At 35.4% G+C, this 22,269-nt stretch overlaps 1 protein-coding gene across 7 annotated transcripts in view; it reads left to right on the top strand.

Annotated features, from left to right (window-relative positions):
* LOC127429782 (E3 ubiquitin-protein ligase CBL-like) overlaps nucleotides 1–22,269 on the top strand; it is a 69,465-nt gene that overhangs the window by 23,063 nt on the left and 24,133 nt on the right. For 6 of the 7 annotated variants that reach the window (XM_051678972.1, XM_051678976.1, XM_051678970.1 and 3 more), the window contains exons 3-4: nucleotides 16,803–16,949; nucleotides 17,569–17,725. In XM_051678972.1, coding sequence (XP_051534932.1) covers nucleotides 16,803–16,949; nucleotides 17,569–17,725 — 304 coding nt within the window. Of the gene's footprint in view, nucleotides 1–7,477; nucleotides 7,800–16,802; nucleotides 16,950–17,568; nucleotides 17,726–22,269 lie in introns of those variants that run through there. The other variant, XM_051678974.1, reaches the window with a different exon arrangement.

Raw genomic sequence — 22,269 nt, 5'->3', positions numbered from 1 at the left:
ATTGACACAATTGTTCTAAACCATTTATTTGTGTTGTTGGCAGTAGTTGTGCCAACTCGTGCAGCACAAAATGGAAAGGGACACCCGAAACGGGATACACAACGGATGCTTCCATTGTAGACAGCATTATTGATTATAATGGGTTCTATTGCTTTTCGACTCGACACGCCGCCCATGTCTGGTGTAGACAGGGTTCGAATGTGAAAATGTATTTTGCTTGCGCCTACAGTAGGTGGTTAGTGCAGCTGTTGCTATGGTTACGGACGGTTTCTGCATGGTGCTTGGCCAGGTATCGTTGACTGAACGTGAATTTTAAGTCACAAGAAAATGGGGCTACATACGAACTTCAAAATGTTACGCAGGAATTCGATCTACCAGACTCCTGTCCACCGAAAAAGTGACTTAAATCAGCTGTTTGGGAGCATTTGAATGACTGAGGGGTTACTGAAGACGACGGATGTAATACAGACAGTCAGAGAAGTCATATAAAGGTACACATGCTACAGATGGGACAATATGTTCCACTTGTTATCCAACAACCATCAAGTGAGTTTAATATTTTAAGCTGTGATGCTTTTAAAGGGATGAACTGAAAGATGCAACTTTTTGTAATGTTTAAGCATGCTGACATTGCGCTTTGATTAAATAAAATGTCCCATATGATGTGCATAAGCGGTGTTGTGCCAAATGCTGGAGCATCCCTTTTTATATACCTCCTATTTATTTGTTGTGTATTTTTCAGTTTTCCTATTGTATGGCTGCACTTAGAGACCATATATCCCTAAGAAACTTGTCCACTAAAACTTTCAGTTGTGATACGATATGACTTTTTTGCCTCATTGCTGTTGCATAGTAAGACAGTTTGCAAAAATTCTTAAAACCAGTTAACCGTAAATTCTTTTTTTTTTTTTTTTTTTTTTTTTTTTTTATCAGATGGTAATCTAATCTTCAAAAACTCACACCGTGGCATCCCTAGTACAATGCCAATAGTTCTTGGTTGAAATTGAGTGATAAGTTGATTAAAAATGAAAAAATTTACCTTTTATAACTAAATGTACTAATTTCAGCCACTCCTTTAGACACCATTTTTATTCTTTCCACCAACCATGAACCACATACAAAAGGATTGTCAGATTTCTCGAGGGACACATCTGTGCTGCCTTCAAAAACTAACCAGAAGGAACCATAGTAGACAGGATGTGATGCAAATGTTTGATTCAGATGCACCTTGTTGCCTTCCCCCCTCCACATATTGCCTGTAAAGGAAGCACTTAGCTTATTTTAGCAAATTGTATAACAAGTAAAATAAATAAATAATAAATTAGATAAAGTAAATGTAACTATCATTTTGTTCATTTAAAATACAGCACAGTGCTGCGCTCTGACAATGACAAGTTTTCCCATCTGACGATAGCCTGATCATATACTGGGGTCTTGGCTAACTGTGAGGAAAAACAATCCCATCAAACAGAATTAGCTTTTACCTGCAATGAGATCTTCAAAATAAAGTCAGATCCAGACCTACATGTTCAAATGTGTGATTGTACAGGTGTCTCTTATCATCTAGATACTGAATTACTTGTTCATTTGCAATCTTTTTAGAGCTAATTTTTTTATTTAGTATTCAATTGGCTTGCAAACAAAATACAGATACAGACAGTGCAGAAACTCCACACAACAAAGCATATATATTAAACAGTGGCCAGGGTGTGAAACTAGCACCCGCAAAATGCGACACGGCTGAATCCAGTTCACAAGTTCCTCGTCCAGATGTATTTCATGCACGGGTAATTTTGCTCATCTACACTCAACAGTAAGACGTCTTGGAGTGTGATACATGACAAGAAATCTTGTTAGTCACAAAGACATGCACTTGAAGAAACACACTTTATTATATTTTTAAGAACAGACAAAAGAAAAGCCGTCAATGCTTGTGTCTGATTCACTGTTTGTTCGGAGGCATGCAGCACGAGCCAGTATTGCAGAACACACATGTAGACGTGCAGCGCGAGCCTGTCTCGTGGAACAAGCGCATGTAAAGAGTTTTCACTCTCTTCTTCTGTTTCTTTTGTTTGAAAACTGTTTGCAAGAAGAATCATCTCAGGAGGTGCTGTGAGTTTAGTTCGCTTTATTTCCAGGCGGTTGGCATGCATTGTGAACGCAACTCTGCAGGTTCGGTAATTTATATCTTTGTATTAAAGAAACAAAGACGACAGTAATTAAATCATAAAATAATACAAGACACATTCACCTTGAACCTAAAATTGAGTTTTATTTAATTTTCTTTAGGCAGTATTAACTGAATTACCAAAACATAATACAAACACAAATTAGAAGATCACACATTATTTTGGGCTAATTTTGATTATTATTGGCTACATTTATAATTGTCTTTAGTTCTTAACCTGTATGCTATTAGTAATTTTCCACCTGTTGTCGTTGACGGATGCTTGTGTGATGGCAAATGGAGTTGTTGGAGATGGTAAATGTTTGGATTTGGGGAGGTGGTTAAATAAGATTTTTTGATTACTTCGTTGTTTTATTGCTTTTTTCATTTAGTTTAAAGAGCAATTTGAATGTAGAAATGTCTTATGTTTTTCATGTTTCAACACATTTTTTAAGCAAAATCAATAAAGCAAAGAAATTCAGTGACCCTCTGCAGGGGGGTTGAAGATGTAATCGGAAATCGCAATATTTTTTAAGGCAAATATTGCTAAAATATATTTTACATATCGCCCAGCCCTACTGCAAACATACAGTCATAGTGACTGAGTTACCTCAGCTAACCTTGAATTAGCTTGGAACGTGCAGACTTCTCTTTTGCTGATTCATTGCTTGTGATGGTATTTTGAGTGTCCAAACAAAGCTCCACAATTTGTATCGTTTCTACACTTTGTTTTTATGAGACTTTTACCTGAGGGTCTATTAACTCCAGTTATGTGGTTTAGTACTGTTAAATCTAGAACTTCCTACTATCAAACAAGCAGATTTGTTTGATAGGAGCTGACTGTCGTCAAATTCATTTTCAAAGGCAATATTTAATGCAGAAAGTGTCCAAGGCTCACAGCTGCAGGACCTAAGAGCCTGCTTTAATTAAGCTTTCTTTGTATTAATCATTCATTGTTCAGCGACTTAAATTGATCTCAAAGGATTGCAGGAAAACAAGCCAGCCTGAAATCAATGGAACTGTGTGACCAGTGTTTCAGTGTCATGAACAAAGCAGCATGCACGTTTGAACCTCTGTCAAAATGTATAATTTTGGCCTTTTTTCATAAGTTAGCGCACACAGGGAGTGCTTGGGATGGAAACTGTTTACTGTTAACACATCCGAGGATTGTGTTGCAGCTTGAGTTACTATGTCCTGTATCTCACTGTATGCTGAGCTCAGTTCAGTTCTGCGGGAGAGCCCCACACTGTAAGTGGGACTTGGTATTTATTTATGGCCTGCTGAGCACACTAGCAGAAAACACCAAGTAAGAATTCAGCTCTGCTTGTACTCTCAGAAGACGGCACAAAACAGACATGTTCTGTGCTATTGGTGCGTTCGCATCATGCTTTCGAGATTCCGAATTGTACGTTTTCACGTCTTCGAAGAACTCGTAATTACAAGTTATAAACTCAGAATTCTATGAAAGCTCAGACTTGACAGTCATGACGTCATATAAATATGGCAGCGGCCTCAACAGTTAAAGGCAGTTAACACATTTTTCAGTTTGACAAGCCATTTCATTATCCTATCGTTACCTGGAGCGTTTTCTTTGTTATTAAACATTTTCCAGCAACATAAAGAGGTGAAAGATTGAATTAATGTAAAGTGATAAATATTTTGCTGTTATCCACAAAAAATCAGTTGTGGCATTATAAGTGTTGTCATAGAAACAAATAACTTCAAAGGTCCCTCAGAGTAGAATCTCTGAGTTACCTTCTTGTAATTATAGATATTCTGACAGGATGTGAACGCAGCATATCTCTTTCTGTTACAGATCTCCTATTTTCTTGACAAAGGTCAGGGCCCCAGACTAAAAAAAGTGACTTTAGAATCATTGGCTCCTAAACTGAAACATTTAAGGAGCCAAATGGCTGTTTTTAGTCGCCAAATCACAGAATTGCTCGATTTAGATAGAAAGCAGAAGAAAAGGAAGACAGTTGATAACCCATTAATCGGAGGTTTAATAAACAGTATACAGTATATAGTTGAGAAGATTTGTTTGCATTCCTTTTTGTCTCATAAATGTTCACACCCCTTTCATAATTTATACAAATATAAGAGATAAAAGATTTAATACTGCTCTTCACAATCTACATTTCAGATAATTACATAAAGTATAGTATGCATATAGTAGTTTGTTGTCTTCTTGAGCATTATTGAATATTTGCATCTTGTGTAATATTTGTGAACAAGTCCTTCAATTGTCCTAAGTTTCAAAAGCTTGATCTCATATATACCACTCAAAAGTTTTGAAACACTTACTCATTCTTTATTAAAAAAAAATTTTTGTTGTTGTTTTTTTTTACATTATAGAATAATAGTAAAGTCATCAAAACTATGGAATAACATAAATGGAATTATGTAAGGGAAAATTATGGGGTCATTGTGAAATACATACTGGTAAGTTAATAAACAAAGTAGTTAGCAACTTACCTTGAAGACACCACTTAACTCCGCACTGTCTGCAGAACCACGTCACCAGAACCACCATCAGCTTAGCTCTGTAAACAATGGAGTCAGTCACTCTGCTGGACAAACTACATAATGACACCAATTCTAAAGCATTGTTTTCTGGATTACATGTTCTGAAAAAATCTGCGCATATCAGTAAACATATACGCCGATACTGATATATCTGTGAATGGCTAATATCGACCGATGATATCGGCCGACCAATAAATCGGTCGGGCACTAGTGATGACACGGCAAAAATGTCACACCCACAAAGCATAAACGAGACAGAGTTAAAACGGTAGCGTTACTTCAACTTGATTAGTTAACATTACAAATAGCCTAATGTTACATGATTGCTATGATGATAACTTGCTCATCAGATGCTGAAAATAGTTATGTTGTCAGAGCTGCTGGTAATAACGTTAATGTTAGATAATTAGCAAACGCTAGCTAGCTAGATATAACGTTACATATGTTATACATTGTTTTTCAAGACAAGCAGCCGGATATGTCAGTCAACATAAGCGAGGAGACTGATGGTTAACATCGTTAGCTAACCTAACTTAGCTAATGTTAGATTAAAGTTAATCATCAATGAAAACTTCTGCAGTAACATCTGGGGGGGGGGGCTGACTAGGAGTGAGAGATGCTTTTCTTTGCTGAAGCAACGGTGCTCTAGCATAACATTAGAGATCTTTTGTTATTATGAGGTGTAAATATATTTTTGGTTTATTATTAAACTATGGCGGGACAAATTAGACTAGGTAATTAATGGGAAATGCTGCTATTTTATAAAAAATGTTTTACTTTGTAATCTTTAATCAAAATATCATGACTTGCTCTTCCGGTGAAATGACTGACTCTGATCTGCTGACGTATGCTGGTGGTACTCTGTTTTAACTCCGCCCCTTTAAGAGTATCAACAAACTTGCAGTCAAAGCAGCTAATACTGAGATGAAAAGGTATATTTTCGGCTGTTTTCTTACAAAACTCCTGTTCCCTATCCCAAACTTCTTTGGTTACGGGCCAGCTGGCTTGAATTTACATTTCAAATGAGCAGGAATAACGGCGAATTCACAGATGTGTTCGAGATATTTCATGCCTGAATTGCTGAGGTGATCACTAATGAATACAATGCTTCGGATACCTCTGAAGAGTTTATTCATTCTTTTTAATGCAGCACGAGTAAGTGTTTTTTTCCCCTTTATATTTAGTTTAATGTCATTCAAAATGTTAAAATATTGTCACTCGTTTTTCAACTGATACAGCCTCATCGTAAGCAAAGACAGCAATGTGCTTGTGCGTTTATGTTGTCAATATGATCATCAGTGTGTTGTGATCGCTGCTCAATTTCACCGATAACCGGCTCTGGCTCAAGTAGCACGATAGAAGGGGTGTGTGTTTGTGTACTGCAAACTTGCATTCACATCTGCCTCCATTCCTGTATGCAACGCCCACTTTTCACAATCCAATCAACAACTCATGGATAAAGTCAAGTCCCCACCCTACATTCTTTTTCTTGTTCGATAAGCCGTTTCACTTTGAAATATGTCACAATACAGAAGTTAAGTCGGTCGCAACTTCCGTTTCATGCCGACTTTAAAATCAAACATAGTAATTTGTTAATATTTCCATGAACTGCATAAGCTCAACTATATGCAAGCTTATTAACATCACATTTTTCATGACATTTCTAAACGTCTCTTGAATTTCTATGGTTTCTTGCTCTTGGAAGCCCATAATACATCACACAAGAAATTGTGGTCGGCACAAACCAAGTATATACTTATAATAACTTGCTTTAGTTTTGTTCATTGTTTTTGAGGATGAGAGCAAGTCACACAAGTTGTCGATGTTGGAAACTACCTAATTTGGCTAGCGTCTGCCAAGTGACAGATGAGTTTGAATGGACACACAGCCTTTGATATGAATAGCAAAAGATGGAAGGTGTTTTCTACTCTCTTTTAAAAGCTGATCTTATTCTTAAGTATGTACAGTTATATGGTTAGTTGCATTTTACCATTTGCATTCACGTTTGTTTTTTTTCTCCCTGCCGGCCAGGGCCCTATCAGACAAGACCTGGAGCTAGACTCACGAAACATTAAGAATAAAATTTCTCTTAACTGCTATTTTCTTATTTTCTAACTTTTCTTAAAAGGATATTTTGCTCCTTTTTTTCTTAAACTGTCAACATTTTAGCTAAAATCGCTTCTTACAGACTGCTTAAAATGTATCTTAAAAACTTCCTGAAGAAGGGACCCTCCAGTTTAGAACCTCTGCTCTAGAAATCTTTTTGGACAATACACAAACAAAGTATGAAATGGATATTGAAGCGTAAGATCGGTGTGAAATTTGTGTGTGAATGTGTGGATACTCACTGGGCACAAGTTTTTTGTGTTTATGTGGGGGTGTGTATATCCTGTATGTATGTGTGTTTGCTTGGGTGAATGGCTGCTGTCACCACTGTTTCCTGGCAGAGATCCGGTGTGAATCCAGTTCTGGACAGTTAAATTTGTAAAGTGGTGGCTGTGTTGAAGAGTAAACCCTGAATCCATGATCTGTTTGCGTCGTCATAAGAACTGTGTTTAGAAGCAAATAGTGACCAATGGCACATAGAGAAAGTCACTTCCTTAGAAATATTAAAGGTTATAGGGAAGTGTGAACCATCTGTTGAAACATCCAGTTGCACAACTAGTGCAATGTCGAGTAAACTAGTGCAAACTGGCTCTTGGGTTTAGTGTAAAGTTGTTGATAAATTGAGGCAGGCACTGCAGGGACTCTGTAGGTGTGAAGCCACTAGAATATAGACTCTTTGATAATCGGCCGTGGGCATGAGCAGACTGGTCTCTCGCTTTCTCCAGTTGGCTTGGCTGTCTTATTACAGGAAACAGGAAGGGAGCAGCCAGCTGCAGGTCAAAGTTCAGGCCAAAAGAGGAGGGAAGCTGACAAAAGCACAGTATCTAGGAAGGGCTTGGCCCATAACCATGGCAACAGCAAGGAAAGGCCAGTCAGTTGAGGGATTGGAGACGTGGAAAGGGAGGAGAGGTTGTTGAATTGTTTTAATTCAGACAGTCATAAAACAACTTTAATGAAGCACTCTTACAGACAATATGGTCTCTTTCTCTTCATCTGACAGGTAATTAGCATATTTAAAAACATCAGTGGGAATGAATACAGTGCTATACAGGATGACTGCTGAAAGTAGGGCTGGAAGAAAATGATATTTTTCAGCCTTTTGACACTATTCAGTTTATATTTCTATTATGGATGTGCTCGAGTAATAGGGTACTCACTCTGCAGCAGCTACTCGAGTGTTTAAAACACTACTCGAATATCACAAATGTTAACATTTATGATTAAATGTTAATCATAAATGTTCCTTTCCACGTTTGCGTGCCGTGAGCAGTGCTGAATTTGGCTCTGAATCTCTCACCAAATCTCGCAGTTACATTTGAGTCCACTTGGGGTGCTGTGGTTGTGTGTCGTCGACGCGTCTGTGTTTTCAAACAAAGCCAAGTGAAGCAATACTTGTAATGTTCTGATTCGTATTGAATTCTAGTCTATTTATATTCGGTTCTTGTTGGAGTCATGCAAACCACCAGACGAGGATCTGCTTTTGCTTTGGAAAGATGCAAGGAACTCTGAGCTTATCAGACCAGTATGTGTGACACCGACTGCTAGGGCTGTCACGATTATGAAATTTGGCTGACGATTAATTGTCAAACAAATAGTTGCGATTATGACGATTCATTTTCTGTTTTAGGGCTGTGATGATTAATTGTCTCGTTAAGTGCTTTCAAGATTAATTGTCATAGCCTATAAATTGACATTTTTTAAGGTGTGCTTTTTTTTCTGCATGTGCGCTTCATACACCTTAAGAAGTAATTTTTACTTATTTACCTTCAAATATATAAATCAAATAATAAAATAGGGATAAACTATGATTACCTTTTAAGACTTTAAAAACTTGAATGACATGAAAAATAATATTTTAAATATAATTTTTTTTTTAAAATACTTAAAATATGTCTCTCTTTTTGGTCAACTTTATTTTAGATCAATTTTACATTTACACTTGTTTTTTGAAGTCATATATTTGAAATATAATATAAAAAATTATATAATTTTTATATATTATATTTATATTATATTTTTTATTATATTATGTGATAGTAAAATATTTATTTCCTAATCCACTTTCACACATTACTTTAATGCTCTGGTTAAACTCACGGGCCCTTATTTCTCATGAAGCACAACCTTTGAGATTTCGTTTCATAATTTTATCACTCCACAGAGTAAGTGTGCGTCTCCTCTTTGGCACTGCATGCTTTGCGTTCACTATCAAAGTTTATACTTGTTTGTTTATATTTTCGCGGAGTTAGGCGTGAGCCTCTGTTTACAGCGCGCTCATCAGAGCGCATCACGTGCTCTTCAGGACAGGAGCTTGTTGACCTCCGCGGTGCAGCTCAGACATTGACGCTCGGACTCAGAGTTCAACTGAATGACACAAATGCAGCATTCATGGCATTTATACAGTATATTTGCTTAAAATTAACTTATTTGGGCATTAAAATGTGACTGGAATTTGAATGGCCAATAATCACGGGTATAGATGAAATAACCGAGATCAGACGGTTATTTAATAAACGCGACAGGTCTACTGACAGCACATTTTATAAAAAGCCAACCTCTACAACCACCACTTGTTTTTCTGAATAATGGCATGTGAAATTATAAAAACGTGACAGCCCTTATGCAGATGATAGGGATGTGCCCAAAGCCGAATACCCTATTTGGAAAGGCACGAATAATGACTTCGAAACAAATAACGGATTCATCCGAATAATATAAAAAATATTTGTTTGTCTAATTATCAAAGAAACACAAGGATAAAGCAACATTTTAAATAAATATATCCAAAAATTACAAGTTTATGAATCTGTGCAGCCAATATTTCTAAAGTGTAAACCTTATAAAATGAAAATGCGCACGATGTGATTTCGGATCGGATCGGGTGGTCTCAACTCCATTTGCGGTCTCTGTTAATTGTGCACATCTAGAGCTTGTCAAGTGTAACATTAACTAAGATAGGACATCATATACACTTTCCACTTCTTGAAATGTTTATGTTAATGTATCACACGATTCACACATGATTCCATGCATTTATGTATAGCCTAAACCTGAGTGTGATGTTAAATTCCTGACCTGAAGTGATCTCACGTCGGCGCTCGTCCATCCGTCTCTTTAAAGTTGACCACATAGGCTACAGTATAAAGCCACATCAGCGATTAAGGTAATTATCTGGTTAAGACTTTATTCTGAAAAATGTTTAAATGATCCATAAAGGTTTAAATGCTCCATATAGTATTCATCTATTCGGAATATTCCTGCTTATGTAAAACGAAGAAACTGAAACATGCTCCATCTTTTTCTTCTTCTTCTTCTTTAAACTGTGCTAAATTTCAGAATGTTAAGTGTTCTTGAGCTCTGGAAAGGTGCTATATAAATTTAACATTATCGATATTATTATTATTTAACTAAATAATTGCGTCCTATCGTAAAAAAATTCCTGATAGACTTATGGGACTTTCACATGTTTGTAGGCTATATTGTTTTATTTTCATTTCTTTTAATATTTGAATTTTTTTTTTTTATTCACTGCAAAATGTGTGCTTGACATTTCACATTTTGCTTGACACCTCCTGCCTCCAGAATAATGTTGTTATATATGCACAGAAGTGTTGTCACGGTACCAAAATTTCAGTAGTCGGTACCGATACCAGTGAAATTTCACGATTATCTATACCAATTTCGATACCACAGAAAAATTTGCTAATATGATAATGTGCTTTTGAACACACTCTTTTAGCCTAAAGTTAAATTTCAGTGTGAATAATAAATTAAAAGATATGCATGTTTCCTTCAAGTGTTTCTAAGTGTTTTCTTTTAAGCAGGGCCCAACTGAAATCTGATTTATTAATAATTTTTTCCAGAATTCCATATTTTAAAGTTTAATTTAATTTCATTATCAAAGTGGTGTCTAATCAAAAATGTTTCCTTAAACTTTTAACAAGTAAAAAAAATAGAACAATTATTTATCAACATACCATTGTGTTTTTTAACAAACTTTTATTCAGTACAAAAGCACTCTTGCTTGTGATATATAGCTTAATGTGTATTGTTATTACATTCATTAATCTTTATTTATTATTATAATAATAATTATAATTTTTATTTCTACAGTGAGGATTACATTTTACTATACAGTTATAATATATTTCTGTTGCAGTTTCTTCAGTTTCAGGCGTTTAGCTTTTATTAATCGTGCTTTTATTTTGACGTGTATTTTTGATGGAAGTTTAACTTCTCCAGTTAAACAGTTTGTTACATGGCCCAATGTGATCATTAAAGTGCAAATTCTGTGATTTAATTATATAAATTATATAAACATAACACTTCAGAGTGGCTTAGTGCTCTGCTCTGTCATATGTCATACAACGTGAATGATTCTCATAGTCTGTGGAGTTTCCAGTGTATGAGCGGTCTGCATACACATTTCAGTGTAAAAGGAGCAACAGAGCACACGCTCTAAGTGTGCAAACATTTGAAAGAAGTCATGTGTCAGTAAGGCAGTGTGCAGGTACCGAATTAAGTCAGTGCTCGGTACTACCGATACTGTAGAATCAAAGGTATCGTTACATCTTATTTTTTTTTTAGTACCGGCTTGGTTCTGAAATACCGGTACTTTTGACAACACTAATGCACAAACAAATGGAAATTCTGTTTCATGCAGAGATTAATATCAGAAATACCAGGAGAAACCAAAGTTAACAACAAACTCCACAGTTAATGTGGCCTACAAATTCAGCTTCATCTGGTAAAAAAAAGTTATTTAATAATAATTTCAATAATAATTCTATAATTAATAATAGTAATAATAATAACAATTATTATTATTAGGCTATTATTATGAAAAGGCATATACAAGACTACAAACTATAAATTATAACAATAGTATAAACTATAAATGTTAGAGTAACATTTAAAAATGGCCGTTTTATATATATTTTTGATGCAAATGCAGATAGATAATGGCTTCGCTGCACACACCTAGTAGACGGAGAGTTTATGTATGTGCATTACCCTCATGCCCTCAGTATTGGTTTCTATGGAAACTCTGAGTGAGTCCAAATGTTTTTTTTACTGTTATTTTTTTTAATCTTTTTTTCCCCTATTTTTATTAATGCATATTGTTCATTTCATTTTTTGTTTTTTTTTTGTTTTGTTTTTTAAGTATAGTTTGCTGTAGTTATCTTATTTTCATACAGTTCTTTAACGTTTGTGAATAAAACAAAATATAAGATTCACATACGTGTCATGTGCGTTATTTTTCAATTGCATTTTAATTTAAGAGTAATCGGTTACTCGTTGTTTGTGGGTTAGAATGCTCCACTACAAAATTCTTCAAAAATGCCCATCCCTAATTTCTATTTATGTATTAATATTCAATATATCTCTATATTTATGAATTTGCTGTCAAATGGTTTTAAAGGGCATCATTTCAGCCTTTGTAGCCAAGTAGATTCAAAATGTTTAATGAAAGAAGTATATTTAAAATTTAGTGGACAATATTGAAGACATTTTTTCCACACTATTTTTCACTAAATGAACACAAGGAAGATTGATATTTATTTTATTTATGCACTAATAAAACAGTACTTTTTAATAAACAGCAATACTTGTGTAATTTTTTACTAAAACATTTTAATATATAAAAAATGGCACACAGGGACTTCCATGAACATTTTTGAATGATAACACAAATACATTGTTGAATCAGAGTTTTTGATTCATTGAAACTTGCAGTTCGAAAGAACTGATTCACAGAAATGAAAGCCTAATCCAAAGGTTCAAAAAAACTGATTCACAGAAATGAAAGCCTAATCCAAAGGTTAAAAAAAACTGATTCACAGAAATGAAAGCCTAATCCAAAGGTTAAAAAAAACTGATTCACAGAAATGAAATCCAAAGTTTCAAAAGAACTGATTCACAGAAATGAAAATCTAATCCAAAGGTTCAAAAGAACTGATTCACAGAAATGAAAGCCTAATCCAAAGGTTTTTTGCAACTGGAATAAAACCCCTGGACTGAATCAGTTTTTATTTGAAGACCCCATTTTCAGTTTCCTAAAGACATTGTTTTTCAAAGTACACTTAACAATTAAGAGCGTTTTACAAAAGCACAATTGTCAATGGACAAAAACACTGTTCTAGTGTGATTTGAGACAAAAACGTTGCAAAATCAATGCATTTTCAAACAAAAATGTATTAGTGTGGACATATGGCTGTAATTAATTAAATAATAATTCTATAATAATGGTAATAATAATAACTATTATTATTATTATTATTATGAAAAGGCATATACAAGGCATATTATATTAGTATAAACAATAATGTTAGAGTAACATTTAAAAATGGGCATTTCATTTAGTTTTGACACATCTGGTTTAAGTGTGTGGACTTAATTTGTAGTAGTGTGGACATACGGCTGTAAACTGGTGCTGAGAAACTAAATTCTAATTATTACCTTAAATATTACCAAAATTTGAATTAAAGTGAGCAAATTTTTAAATTGACATTTGTTTTCTTAGTCCACAAGAAAAAGAGCATTCCATTTTAAACTAATGTGCATAAATAAAAAAATACATGAATAAAAAGTTTTAGTCAGATCATATTCTCAAATGTTAATTAAAAAGTAAAACCAGGGTGGAAAACGCTTAAACTACCTCTGACTCAATCATCATACTAATGGCGATACCACAGTGTTTTCCTTTCATTAAAGTTGTATGTACGGTAGTAATATTCCCAGATATCAGTGCTATTCTGCAAAACTTGGTGGTGAAGCGGCTCAGAATATGAGCCCAGGTCAGGGGCTGTTCAGATAGGCGGAGCACAACAGAATGGAACAGAACGCGAGGCTCTAGAGACACACTTTTCCAAATTGAACTTGTTTTCTGACAAAGTGTTTTTAAAGCCCATTGCTTAATCTGAGAAACGCTCATAAGAGAGCAAGACACAACGGCCAAAGACTTCCACCTAAAGGACTGTTCACACTGAGCGGTTTTGCAACCATCCAGTTTGCCATTTGTGTTAAACACGTGCTAGACCACTGCATTTCATTGTTTGTTCAGTGTCTCGTGCAGGAGCGCTGTGTTTTTAGATGCTGTGTCAAGTTAAAAATAATGTCAATCTTTAAAATGCATCTTGAGACATCTGCATTCTTTTTAACTGTATTAGTTGCGCTGCTTCCAGACTTTTTTAGTGCCAGAATGGGATCGGTCTGAAGTTATCGTCAGTGCTTGGCACGCATCCAAAATTCGAATGCACAGTTTCGAATGTGTGTGTTTTTATTTATTTATTCAATGAAAATTTTAATTTTAATTTTAATTTGATAGCACTCATGAGTCATAATTACTCTGACACACTCCCTTTTCCCTTTAATTTTAGGAAATTAAATGGACAAATAAAAAACATATTAAAATCGTCACCATATGCACATGCTGCTTAATTTTGTATTAGGAGAAAAATCATCATGGTTATTTTATACTGTGTATATATCAGCTGGTCTTAGGTGGCGGTATGAGGGCTTCTGTTATTATTCTAAAGAGTGAAGCCTCTGACTCTCAGATTAGCCGAGTGCTGCTCTCACATGCCATCCTCTATCCGTCCGACAGCTTTACTGAGTGATTGAATGAGCCCGGCTGCATGAGCCTGGGTTTTCTGTACATCTGTGCCCTACTTATTTTGAATCTCTGTCTGAAAGCCTCTCCTCTCTCTCTCATGGGTTAAATCTACCTAAATATACACAGCAAAGAGTGTGCCGAAGTCCATTTCCTCCTGCATTGCCCTCTTGCGTGTGTCAAGCTTTCAAACATGCACACACTCGCAAACATGTTGGTTAAAAGCACCAGTCTTATTAAGCTGTGCTCTCACCACACAAATGCCATCGCTTAACTCCTCTTATGTGTTCTTTTGGCACAGCTGGCATACACAGAATGTATGTTGTACCCTTTTGCCCCAAGACTTTACGAAAAAAACAACTGTTCCCAGAGCCTAGGCTGTATGGGCACTGGTGTTTTCAGGTGTTGAAGTTCTGTTGAAGTACGTAACATTCACTTGCATCAGGCCAGACCTGCATTGTCACTACATGCATGTGTTTTTATGCCTTGCAAAAACCTATACTTTTGGTTTTCTGTGAGGTATTGAACGTGGTTGTTACAAATTCTGCTGATTTTAACTTGTCACCAAGGTAACGTTATCTAGCTTGCTAACATAGATACGGTTTGTTTGTTGAAATTGCGAGCATGAATGTGTCTGAGAAGCATCAGTTAGAATGGGATAAACATTATGAACATTTAGTAAAAGTTTGCATTGTATGCCATCATTTTCTAGCAGGATTTTGTTTATAAATTGGCATGGAAATATTTTATGGCTGTTGAATTTGCAGCTATTATTGCAAATTAAAAGCCAAGTAATTTTTGTATGGAATTTATTACATTTTTAGTTGTTTTTACTTATTTATTTTTTCTGGGAAAAAAAGTACATTACTAAACATAAAACTTAACTTTGGAGCTAGTTAAAATGTTGGTAGGGAAAGTAAAAATCTGAACTGGTCCTACCAGGCCAGCCGAAAAAAAAAATCCTTACTGCTGTGTCCTGGCATGAGCTGGATGAAAAAGACAATCCAGAGAAGTTTAGCACAGAGTTTCCCCCAGTGCTCATCCAAAAAGCCATTCACAAACAGAGCCATTGCGCACACACACAACCATGCCCACTATTTCTTCTCTTTACACTCCACTCTTTCCTTTTTCTGTCTCTTAAGATGTGTTTATGAGTGTATTGTGTAAACCTTTTCTCTCTGTCTTTTTCTCTCGTAGTCAGAGTAAGGATTTACTTTTTGCAGGCAGCTGTAGGTGCGGTCACACTCAGACTCTCTCTTGTGCATGTCAATTCCCCAGTCTGGAGTGCTTGTACAATCCCCCACTGTGCTGCCCTGTAAATCATGGTTTTTTTTGCACTTCCTCCCTCTGCCGTGCAGCGTGGCCCTCCCTGCTCGCCTGCCTGCCTTGGGCTAATGTGCCCAGGGTCGGTGGAATCAGAAAAATGCAACAGGCAATTAGAGCGTCCACCTCAGTCCTTGCTGATATGGGTTTAGCACGTCCCCTCACCTTGCCTTCATCACACAATTTGCTGAGAGTTGATAGTAGCTAGTGTTTTCAGCGTCTACCATTGCTGAAAAAAAAAAAGCCTTCTTTTAAAAACATGGCTCAATGAAAGACTAAAAAGCATTAATCAGGGCTCAACAATAAGGATTGTTCCATTAGTGGTTCAGATTTGTACTTTCCCTGCCGAGATATATATATATATATATATATATATATATATATATATATATATATATATATATATATATATATATATATATTTTTTTTTTTTTTTACTAGCCTCGCCACAAAAACAAAAAAAAACACATTTATACACATCAAAGAAATATTTTTTCATTAGCAGTTTGTTTTAAGAAAAAGATGATTGCAATACGATTTTGCAATAATAGCTGGATACCATATAGTTATAATGTCTCCATGACAGCTATGAATTCTCAAATATACTTTTGTTGGAAAATGGTGGCATGTGGTGATTTGTTTATCATTTTCAACCCTGCTTCCTATCACAAGACAAGTCATTCTCACAATTATGACAAACCTCATATATGTCAACCAGCTATATGACTTTACCTTAACATTTTAAACAACAGAATTCACGTCAACAATGCTCGATACATAACAGAAAACCAAATGTGTAAGTTTGAAAGCTGTAGTAACAGGGCAGCATTGGCCTGATAGGGGAACTGACATTTCCTTCAACTGGCCCAAAGTTTTATACTGGCCCCTGTACATCTTTGTTGTTTAGCCCTGGTTGGTTAATGTTTTTTTTTTTTCATGTTATTGATTTTTCCGTGTTGAAAGGAATTTCCTGACTTCTGCTTAATCATTATGAAACTACAAAGGTTGTGTTTTGAATATATTAGACCTCTGATTGATAGTAAAACTCTTCTGTTTCCTCTCTTTCAGACGGAACCTGACAAAATTGTCGCTGATATTCAGTCACATGCTAGCTGAGCTCAAAGCCATCTTTCCCAATGGCCTGTTTCAAGGAGATAACTTCAGAATCACCAAAGCAGATGCTGCAGAGTTCTGGAGAAAATCGTTTGGGGACAAGTGAGATGTTTAATATGCTCTTTGTTCTTGTAACAGTTTAACACATCATGTTCTCATGGAAAAAGCTCAAGCTCATTTCACAAAATGAGATGGACTTTGGCAAGCCTAAAGTCCCCATGGAAAAAATACAGAGAAATACATTAAGTACATGTACAGTAGCTTTGAGATCATCTATATTCTAGTGTACTTCTAAACATAGACAAAATGTACTTTTAGCAGATATACATATTTGAAATTCCGGGAAACCGGATGAAAAGTATTAATGACTCATCCCACACTCACTCATTTCGTCCAATAAAATGCTCTCAAAAATGAGAATGTCCCTACCACCTACTTTTGACTGGCAATCATAAGTTGCAAATAATTTTCATTGCCGTGATGTAAATGAAAGGCTATTGGCTATTTTAAAAAAGGGATGAGACCGTCGATATGTCTCTCCCCAACTTTGTTTCAATAGGAAATATGTCAGCACAGGAAAGAAAACTGTGCTCATCAAATTATTTCATAGGAATTTGGTTAGGACTTTGGTTAGGAAGCAGAAAGTAAATATTAAATAAAGAGATTATCTTTTTATTCTGATTAAATAACCTTAATTTCTGTAATTTTGCCTTAATTTCAGGACCATTGTGCCTTGGAAGGTGTTCCGACAGGCCCTGCATGAATTCCACCCCATTAGCTCGGGCCTGGAGGCCATGGCTCTTAAATCCACCATTGACCTCACCTGCAATGACTACATCTCCGTCTTTGAGTTCGACATCTTCACCAGGCTTTTCCAGGTGCGGTATCCTATCCCCATCCCCACTTCCTCAAAGTACACACTAGCTCCATTTTCTCTGCGATTGGTGGTGGGGAAGGTCTGACAATGACTATTGTTGTGTTGGATGTATGCTGTGTGAATGGAGGCGCTGATGCTTCAGTCTTCATGGCTGTAAGCCAGCTTGAATGGAGGCCTCTTATTGCCTTTTGTTACTCAGAGGGTTGTCTGCTCTCCTTTGAGCATACAGTTTCCTGAAGGTAGGGGACAAGTGAAGATTTATAAATGCTTGAGCTTTAGAAGAGAGTTGTGTTTGACCTATTTTAATGGTAACTGCTGCTTACCTCTGTGGAATTTTTGTTCTAATTATATGCCATTTGAGAGCACCGATGCAGAGCAGAGATGTTTGAGGTTTTTCTGTTCTTCTACCTAGAAGTGTGTACACTGCCATATAATTAGCTATGCTTGCTAAGTCAATCATTACTATTGCTATTGCTCAGAGTAAGGGATTTGAACAAACACGTAACCATAATTATTCAACTTCAGCAACTCATACTACACTGTTTATATGACGGGTGTGAATTATACCTCAAATCTTGCTGCTTGTTGAGGAGAGGAGTGCTTTTACTTTTTCCAAGCAATCAGTTAATCAGTCAAATAATCGCAAAAATGTTACAATTGTCGACATAATATTTTTCCGTTTAACTCTAGCTTATAAACTGTTTGTCGATACTTGAAATGTCGCGAAAAACTGGTTTGGAAACACTTTTTGTCAAGAAAATAGGCATTAACGCAAAAATATAGTGTCACATGACAGAATTTACCCCAATCGTAAGCCTGTGTTAGTCATGACAACAAGGTAAACATCCTTGAAAGCCAATTTATTGTATGTGAAACATACCTGCACAGATCCGATGCTGCAAACACATCTGCGTCATTTATTATTGTTTATTTTTTTTATTTCCTGATATTTAATCATTGAAAACATTCCTTGTCTTAGGTCAGTTAGGATCACTACTTTATTTTAAGAATGTGAAATGTCAGAATAATAGTAGAGAGAGTGATTTATTTCAGATTTTATTTCTTTCATCACATTCCCAGTGTGTCAGAAGTTTACATACACTTTGTTAGTATTTGGTTGCATTGTCTTTAATCCTCTCGGGTCGACGAATGCGCCGGCGCGTCCTGCTGGATTTTTTCCTCATAACAGCGGAAACAGCTTAAAATACTCATTTTTGGGCATACAGATAAATGTAAGACATCATTAGAGACTATAAAGGGTCTACTTTTATTTGTGTACACTCACAATAACAACAAAACCTTGTGCTTTTGTAAAATAAAGAAAATAAACGGTGTGCTTTCAGCTGTCTCTGTCTCCGCGAGCATCTTTCTGAAACACGTCACAAAAATGAACAAACTCTGCGAATATTTATCACACAAACATGACACATATGTCTAAAGAAAGCTTAAAATGTCTACCTTTAAATAAAACAATTCAAATTTAAAACAAATATTCTCCTGCAATGTAATCTGTATGAAACAAAGCGATGTACAGTTTCTCCTGGCTCAGCTAATTATCCCTAATGTGATCACACCCACCAGCAGAGCGTGCTATTCATACGATAATGTGCTAAGGCGATCGATGCAGATGGTAAACGCCCTCAACAATGCCTTAAAAAGCATCAAGTCCATTCACTTTTCTGCGTGTTTGGAAGATGGCATGCTACACAGGTGAGAAAGAGTTCTCATTTTCCTCAGAAGAAGAGCGGAAATCCGACGAGGAACGTTTGCATTTTGAAGAGCGACTTGATCCAGCCGAGTATACAATTTCGGATGAGTAAGTCTTTACTTACATTAGTTGACATGCTATTTTATATAACATGTACATATTTTACTAGTTGGACTATTTCCAGACTTGCCAGCCAGGATTCAGAGTATTGACATTTGAAATATGTCCTAATAGGCAAGTTTTAGTTACATTTAAATGTTGTTTCGGTTAAAGCAGGTATTTAAATTGTATTCTGTATGATATAAATATGATATGTAATATATAATTATATAAAAATAATATGAATGTTTAGATTGTATTTTAACTAGTGTTTATGCTGCCTCATTATCATCAATGAAACTTGTGCTTGCAAATATCTGTTCGGGTGTAAATGTGTAAAATGTGCTGTAAATATGCCCATATTAGAAAATCTGCATATTAGAATGATTTCTGAAGGATCATGTGACACTGAAGACTGCAGTAATGATGCTGAAAATTCAGCTTTGATCACAGGAATAAATTGCATTTGACAATATATTCAAATAGAAAAGTTATTTTAAATTGTACAAATATTTCACAATATCACTGTTTTTGCTGTATTTTGGATCAAATAAATGCAGCCTTGGTGAGCAGAAGAGACTTCTTTTAAAAACATTAAAAAATCTTACAGATCTAAAACTTTTAAATGGTAGTGTAGGCCTAAAGTTTTTAAGTAAAGTCTTTATGTAAAGAAAATGTATAGTCAGATTACTTCTTTTAACTTAAACTTGATTTTGTGAATAAGCTACAAACAATACATTCAATCATTAGGTCTCCTCACATTCATTCTCTCTCAGAGGAGGGGTCTTTGTCTCCTCAGGTGTGAATCACATCAATATTCATGATCATCCACGCCTCCTCACATATGGCCATTCTAACACTAAAAGTGTCTTACAAAAGTTAAATGACTATATTGTTTTGTATGAATGAGTGATCAGGATGGTTTTCACATCATTTTTGTAGCAAAAACTCTAGGCTACAAGATCCAGTTCTCAGAAGTCTTGTGAACAAATGTTTAGTATGTGTTATATGACCTTATTTCAGTGACTTTTGTTTTTTCAAACAATTGTTGATAAATTACTCATGTCATGCGCAAAGTAGATGTCCTAAATGACTTGCCAAAACTATAGTTTGCTAATATTAAATCTGTGGAGTGGTTAAAAAAATGTGTTTTAATGACTTCTGTCTTCAACTGTAAATTAGCCTTACCCTGTTCTATAGATGAAAAAAGTCGGCTGAATGACATTCTGAGAAAGTTCTACATTTTTTCAAGACTGGAAACAGAACTATTTATCCAATGCGGAGTTCACTTTCAGAAAACGAGCTTTTGAACATTTTAAAAGTTTAAAATATTTTAAATCTAACCTTCTTTACCTCAGATCGCATTTGCTGTGCTTCTTCAGAAAATGTAAATTGCATTATGAAGCTAAAATTAATTTTAGATGGCAGTCAAGTTTAGTTGGTTGTTAAAAGTTGCTGGACAAATATGCGGGACATAATGCAGTTGTCATGGCAATGCTTTAGATTATTGTTCAAAATAGCCTATTGAATATCAGGAATGTATCATATGTGTAAACCCTGATATTTCACCGGGGGGGTTGAATAAGGGACATCTGGGAGGCGAAAGGTACACAATTAAGGATACACTCACATTTCTGTATATAAACAGCTTAAGGGCAGATTTCTTATGTGATAAACCAAAACCTATGCGACAGTGTTTTTTTTTTTTTAAGCATGACGTCATCACGTATTTTTATCGATAAAAGGCCCTTTGAATGGAAACAGGCAGAAGACAGCAGATTTAGCAATTTTTTTATTTTTTTTGTGCGCATTTTCACTTTGACGATGACAAAACAGCGCGAAAAGTGGATGGAAACTAGGTTAGTGTCTGCTGCCTGGAATTTTCAGCCGTCGGTTTCAGAATTATTTTCCAACTCATTCATAAAATCCTTCATAAAAGAGTTCTAAGCCGTTAACCAAACCAACCGGGTAAATCATAAAATTACAAACTTTGATTTGAGGCAAATAAGTATTTGAAAATCAAACAAAAAACTAAAGTTCCAGACTGTGTACTTAACGACTTCAATAAAATTAAGTACAATTCCTTGAAGCTTTGTGAAAGATGTAATGGAATTAAAAACAATGGAAATATAGAAAATTATTGATTTAAAGTTGCTGGTTATAAGTATGGAATCTACTGTATATTTTAAGTTTTATTGCAAAATACTTAAATATATGCAAATATATACATAGTTTGAGAGTTTAGGAAAACCGACTCGATCACATAATTCGCAGTGTGTCATGGGAGTGAGCAGTCGCTGCACAGCTGTTTTGGAGCGTTTTGTTTGCAGTGATTCTCTTTTACATTAAATTGTGAATAAGCTGAAGCCAACTGGTTCCTTTTTCTATGTTATTCTCCCACATCTTTTTGATGTGATTGAAATTGCCTTGAAATGGGAATCGTAGCCGTTTATTTGAAGCATGCCTCTGTTAAACCCCTTCTTAAAAAGCCAAATTTAGATCCTACAGTTTTATCGAATTTTAGACCCGTTTCTAATCTCCATTTCAGAAATTTCAGAGATAACAGTTCGTCATCAGCTACATGGTTTCTTAGAAGAAAATTAAATTTTGTTTTTCAGTCAGGTTTTAGAAAATACCACTCTACTGAGACAGCATTAGTAAAAGTTTTAAATGATGTCTTTTTAACTACTGATTCCGGTAATTCTGTAGTGCTTGTGCTTTTAGATTTAAGTGCTGCC

The sequence above is a fragment of the Myxocyprinus asiaticus genome, chromosome 39 (assembly GCF_019703515.2).
Source record: "Myxocyprinus asiaticus isolate MX2 ecotype Aquarium Trade chromosome 39, UBuf_Myxa_2, whole genome shotgun sequence".
NCBI classification, from domain to species: Eukaryota; Metazoa; Chordata; class Actinopteri; order Cypriniformes; family Catostomidae; genus Myxocyprinus; species Myxocyprinus asiaticus.
This window is presented reverse-complemented; position numbering and strand designations above follow the sequence as displayed.